The following is a 6314-nucleotide window of genomic DNA, read 5'->3' as shown; positions in this document are numbered from 1 at the left end:
TAATTTTTCTACCATTCCTTTCATTTCTTTTTTTTTTCTTTTTTTTTTTCTTGTTTTTCTCCACCGCACACCTGTCCAAGCCTCTCTTTTATTTTCTTTTTCTCCTTTCATCAAGAACACTCCAGCCCACTTTGCTTCACATCAGAGAAGAGAGAGAGAGAGAGAGAGATAGAGAGAGAGAGATCGGATTGTGCCGCTCCAGGCGCTCCTGCCGCCGCTTCAGCCACTGCTTCAGCGCCGCTCAGCCGCTGCTCCAGCGCCGCCCAGCCTCTGCTCCAGCGCCGCTCCAGCCGCCGCTCGTCGTCCTCCCGTCAGATTGGCTTGTTCTTTCTTTTTTTCTTTCTTTTTTTTCATACTTGCTTGTTTTGATTCAACTTTATTTTAAGAATTGGATTTTGTTTTGTGTTTTGTGTTTGGATTTATTTTTTTGCTCATGAACAGTTTAATTTTTCTTTTTCTTTTTTTCTGATTTCATTTGGTTTGTGAGAAAAAAAAAAAGAAGCAACGACAATGGCAACGGCAACAGAGAGAATGAGAAAATGAGAGGAAAAAAAAAAGGAAAAAAAAAAAAGAAGCAACGGAGATAAAAAAAAAAAAAAAGGAAATCCGGAGGAGGAGAGAGAAAGAATTAGTATAATAGAACGGTTGGCAATATTTTAATCTAACAAATTCAATGGCTAATGAACAGTAGCTCATCAGACTTGATGGGCTACTGTTCATAAGCCAAAAAAAAAATTGGGTATGCCTAAGCTGCTGGAGGTGGTTTTTTTGCTGACATTCTCTATTATGGCTAAGATGTGAGGAATGCCTCTATTGCTGGAGATGCTCTTAAAATGATAAAAAAAATGAGGGAGAAGATGATATATGACAGTAGAAGCGGGAGACAGTGTCCCTCTAATAAATCAAGTTATTAACCGAGATGATAAGATTATCACTGAAGTCTGAACCCGGTCCCCCCCCACCCCCCTTGACCTAAAAATGATTTGATGGTTAGAAATTGTTCACAAAAAAAACACTAGACCCGGAATTTCTTTTTTGGTTTTCGTATAGAGAGCATCCAATGTGTGAATGTGATTGACTGATTTGATTCTCCATTGTGCAGTGTGATTTGGCCTTCCGAGTCTGCTTCCTCTATATCAAGATAACTCATATTTTTATGTTCCATATATTTTATTTACAAAATAATTTTCATACCTGTTAACAAATGATATTCACCCCATCCAATATATATATATATATAGATAATTATATTAAGAATTATGATTTTGAATAAAATAAAAGAAAAGAAAAGAAAAGAAAAGAAAAATTATATATAATTAACAAGATTAATTTGTTGACAATCTATACTAACCTATCAAGATAACTTTTTATTGACGTTGAGGAGCGGACCAAGGTCGCATTTATTTTCTTGACAAAAGATCCATTCAAAAAAGAAAAAGAAAATAAAAAGAGATGATTAAAAGCCCATTCGCAATCAATTTCACAGGGTTATGGGCCAAGAAATTAGAGTTCTCTCATACAAAACAGAAATCCCAACAAGAGAAGGATCTTAAAGAAGCACTAAAAGAACAGGTGGAGGAGTTGGACTATTCTACAGAGCCTCATTAAAATAGAACAAAAGAGAGGTTTTGGAGAGCAGCGAGCAGGACAAGTTTCAAAGCAAGAAGAGCAGCCACTAACTTAGACGTAGGACTAGGAGCAGCATTGACTTCTCCTTCCATGGATATAATTCTTACTTTATTATTTTACTTATTTTATAAGAAATTTTCATACTTTTTAAAAATTGATCCATATTGTCAAGACTCAAGACTTTTGCTATTAACATAGGAAAATGAAAGGAAAATAATAGGCTACAAATGAGAACAATACTAAAATAATGTTGTTTAAGTTAATAATCAAGATGTATATATATTTTCTTTTGAGAAACTCAAGATGTATATTGAGATATTCATAAACTTAACTTTGTGTTTACAACAAAAAATCAATAAATCCCAACTCAAAATACAGGAGCCAAAATTGGGAGTATAAAAAACCCATTAATTTAGCTGGGTTAAGCCATGTGAAAAAAAAAAATGAACCAATAAACACTGTGAAAGAATTAAAAGTTAAAATCAAGTTGTTCCCTTATATATGTCCTCTCATGGCCTCGTTTGCTAGAGGAGACCCCAAATTGTGGGGCACTAGAAGTGCCCTTAATCTATGACCCAAGTTAATCCCACCTTTGGTGAATTAGCTTAATTAGTTGCTGGAATTGGGGTCCTTGGAGTTGGACTAGGGAGTCCCATGTATGCAAACCTTGGGGAGAGCCTGACTTTTGGGCTGGGCCTTGGAGAAGGAATTGGGCCGTAGTTAACAAAGGGCCCATTAGCCACCTTAGGTGATAGGTTAACTTGTTCCAGTGCTCTTGATTGTAGCTCAGTGGGATAGTCTCGGACACACCCAATTCGGGGTCCAGTTCCTGTGGTCCATTTGCAAGATAATCTCTTGTTCAAGTCAAACACTGGTGCCTTTGCTTTAGCATCATTAGCACTCTCAGTTTCTTCTTCATTAGTGGCTGTGATTTTAGCCCTCTTTACACTGCCATCTACATCAATTGCATTTGCAATGTCTGATTGCGAAGATTTAGCACGAGCCAGAATTGGTTCTGGATTGTCATCATCAATTGAGTACCTCTGGGAAAAGATAACCAATTAAGATGTTTATTAGAAACTATACACGATCAATGCTAGAAAATTATCACATATTTTATGAAATAACATTACACTGTATTAAAGGATGCACACATACTAAGTAAGAATATAAATATGTACCTTAACGTTGGTAAGATCTACATGGTTCTCTTCAAGAAAGCTAATGAATTCCCTGAAGTTCTCTTCTGTAGGGTGATAATGACCACTGTATGGCCAAATAGCCTGAGATAATACATCAAAGAGTCAAAAATCAGATATAGAAGTTAAAGGAGTCGATAATGGTTAGAATTATGTGGTTAAATGATACACCATTTCCTAATAGCTTAAACTTTTGGAAGAATCGGTAATTTAACAATAACAAATGCTACCATATGCATATACATATGTACATGAAACTTTACCTCAAGAACCCCATCATGGGCAACTAATCTTCCAGCTGCTGTTGTCGCACCCCCGGCTAGAAAGCTTGAATGTTGGAACACACCTTTCTTCTTCTGACCAACATACAAAGCTCTCGTTGTGCTCAGCACGAATATCCACTTAGAACCTTCTGTGGTTTCCACAAATATTCCACTTTGCCTAAATACAAGCTTCCCATTTTCCACTATTACTTCATAGGCTTCCCTTTCGTTCTGAAATGTCAACAGCAAAAAAATTTTGTAGACTCGATCAGTTATTCAGTAATAAAATTTTGTATCCCTACATCTACATTATTGTTTTTTTGATTAGTCATGTAGTAATTTTAGCTTGTACATTTGTAATAAACTTCTACGTATGCAACAGGCATTTGTAAAATAGTGAATGATATTATGGCATGATTAGAAATATAACTTACAGGTCCAAGATATCTGATGCATTGGCGATGTAGAACAGTCCTCGAGCATTTCTCGAGATTTATTTCTTTGCCATCCCCGACATCCAGCCTGCATTTCAGAAAGCAGAAAAGTTACAAAATATAACAATGGCTAAGTTTGCTTATAAACAAATTGGTCCAATATGCTCCTTTAAATTTGTTGGCTGAGTAAAATGGTAGCTAAACGATGGGAAATGTGGATATGATTGTTTTCCTATGGGATTTTTAAGCAACACAAATATTTTGCGTTCCCTAAAGAACTTTTTCATGTGTAACAAAATATAACCAAAATATTGAAGAAACATAACGAAGGTTCTTCTAAATGAAGTACTTACCAATAGAAGAAAGGTTGAACGCTCTCGCTTTCAAACCAGATATCATAATAGAAGTGTAAATTGTGCCCATACCGATGGCGTGGGTCAATCTATAGGAAAAGAAAAGAAAGATTGATTAGGCCATTGCCTTTTCCAATTCAATGCATAAGCTTAATTATGTTCAACGCCCTACCTAATAGTAACCCTGAATCAGTTCCTTGACTAAGAAACAATGACACATCCGTATAGTGATAAGGAAAATTTCCAGGTCAATTTTGACAAACTCATTGTACCTAATTTTCAATGACACTTTCCAATTTCCACATCTTTTGCCCCAATGTGTACCCTCCATTCCATGTTCCTACCAACCAACCTTATCACACTTTTTTTTTTTTTTTTTTTTGTTTTAAAAAAACTTACAAAAGTAACCAAAGTTTTTAAATAATAAAATAAAGATATAACATGCTGCAATTTTTACTCTGGCTTGATATACGATCAAGCCGGCCTAATATCATGATTGTTGAATTGAATTATGATTCGGGGAAAAAGCATATGAAAAGGTTTGAGGACTCACAGCTTCAAGCCAGTGTTGCAGGGCTAGTTTTTGAGCCTTCTCATCCTTGGACAAACCTTTTCCAACCTAAACGATGAATAATTCTTATTAGTATCCAAATACCTCATTAATAGGGGAAAAGAACAACACATAAAAACAAAGCTATATATGTAGAAACTTAAAATTTTTATGAAAGTACCTTGGCTGCTCTAGTCCTTGCCCTTGACCACTTTGAAACAGCAGTTTCTGGTTTCTTAACATTGAAAAATGACACAGAACTCCGCTTGAGAGCTGCAAAGTCCAATGCCTTCCACCTACATTATGTGAATAACCATTTAATTTATTGAACCACACACACATACACAAATCTCAGAATTTAAGAAACATAAAATGATTTAGAGTATTTGGGTACAATTGTACTTTTGCCGACAGTCAGCAAAAAAAGTTTTTCAAAAGAAAAAAAACTAATCCAAACGCATGCTTAAGGAACTCACCATAGCTCCTCTACCACCACTGCACAATCTGCAAGATTTCTTCGAGTTCGGTAACTCTTATAGACCTTTTGGAGCTTAACTGCAGCAGCATCAAGCTCACTCACGGGTCTCGGCGAAAAAAATATTACTGATTCAGGTAGAGAAAGTGTGGGAATTGGCTTGTGTTTCAACACATCAAAAGCATCCACACCCAAGGTCTCTTGTTCTTGAACTAGATTCTTGAATGAAAGATTCCTCTCAAGGACAATATCTTCAGGTTTGCAATCCCTCAAGCGGCTCGAAGTCTCAGTGCTCGTTTGATTACACCCATTTGACAGTGTTGTAGTTTCTGAATCTGTTTTCTTAAAGCTATTTGTTCTCGAGGAAGTGAAACTGATGTTATAGGCCAAACCCATATGTTGTAGATTTGCAGGCGTCAATAAAAAGTCTTGGGAAGGCAAGTCCAACACCTGCACAATATGATTCAAGGAATTCAGCATATACATAAAATGGATCAAGAGCCAGAATATACATGAATAATCAAAGAAGATGAATAGATACAAAGAGTCAAAGGCCCCCCTATAATTAATCCCTCTTTCTAAATTGCAAAATTAAAATATGATCAAATCCGCCATGAATGGTTAACAAAGATAGAAACTTCAATAATATATGATCCTACCTGCAATAGTTTTCCACTATATGTCTGTTTTTTTTAAGTCAGTTCCCAACAAATTCTAAAATGAATGAATCAACAAATTCCCACCCTTCAAAGTAAAAAAGATAAGTATGACTCTGAGTAGTGCACGTTGGGTTGCTTATATACCTTCAGGCTCTAGGAAATAAATAAACAGTCCACTTGACCTTCAACTTCAAATACGCGTCAAAGCCTGGAAAAAAGAGTTACAGGTCTTTGAATTCTCGTACGTCTACAACTCAGATAACTTTTAAAATGGGGTTGATTCAAAGAGTTAATTTTTCTTGCTTCAAAACCACGAGTTGATAAATTCAAAGATTTTGTTTTGAATTCCCTGTCAGAAGGTGGAGCCCTATTTAACTATTAAGTAAAGGCTGTGTTTTCATTATCCTAATGTACGGGCATAAAGTATGGGCCATACCAACAATATGTGAAAGTTATGAAGAGCGAGAGAGAGAGAGAGAGCGAGAGAGATGGGCGGTCAAAGAAAGTAGCCTTACCGGGCTTCCATGAAAAAACTCAGATTGCTCACCGAGACTTGGAAGTTGGAATTTCGTGTGTTTATTTTGTGGTCAACAACTATTAGCTAATGGCTTTGGTCATGCACAAGCTACTATGCAGTTTTCGTTTCATACTTGGGAGTTACTGCCTTTTGTTTTCTCATCTGTTTATGGAATTTTTTTTTCAGCGCATATGGGGTTATAAAAAGGGAAAATAAACCATAAAAATAATTGATG

At 36.0% G+C, this 6314-nt stretch overlaps 1 protein-coding gene across 2 annotated transcripts; it reads right to left on the bottom strand.

The window, feature by feature from the left end:
- Window positions 1-1909: 1909 nt before the first annotated feature.
- On the bottom strand, window positions 1910-5837 carry LOC112016027 (IQ domain-containing protein IQM1). 2 transcript variants are annotated; one of them, XM_065774688.1, is made up of 9 exons: window positions 5707-5837; window positions 4905-5353; window positions 4610-4724; window positions 4432-4497; window positions 3879-3967; window positions 3526-3613; window positions 3092-3322; window positions 2811-2912; window positions 1910-2672 (listed from the first exon to the last, which is right to left on the bottom strand). In XM_065774688.1, exons 2-9 carry the CDS (start codon window positions 5297-5299, stop codon window positions 2235-2237), a joined length of 1524 nt encoding a protein of 507 aa, XP_065630760.1. In that variant the 5' UTR covers window positions 5300-5353; window positions 5707-5837; the 3' UTR covers window positions 1910-2234. The 2 variants fall into 2 exon arrangements, with proteins under 2 accessions (XP_065630760.1, XP_023904272.2); XM_024048504.2 differs by lacking the exon at window positions 5707-5837 and adding an exon at window positions 5563-5684.
- Between the last annotated feature and the right edge of the window lie 477 nt (window positions 5838-6314).

The sequence above is a fragment of the Quercus suber genome, unplaced genomic scaffold (genome assembly GCF_002906115.3).
Source record: "Quercus suber isolate HL8 unplaced genomic scaffold, Cork oak 2.0 scaffold_96, whole genome shotgun sequence".
Taxonomy (NCBI): domain Eukaryota; kingdom Viridiplantae; phylum Streptophyta; class Magnoliopsida; order Fagales; family Fagaceae; genus Quercus; species Quercus suber.
Note: the sequence above shows the minus strand (reverse complement) of the source record. Positions and strands in the feature narration are given on the sequence as shown.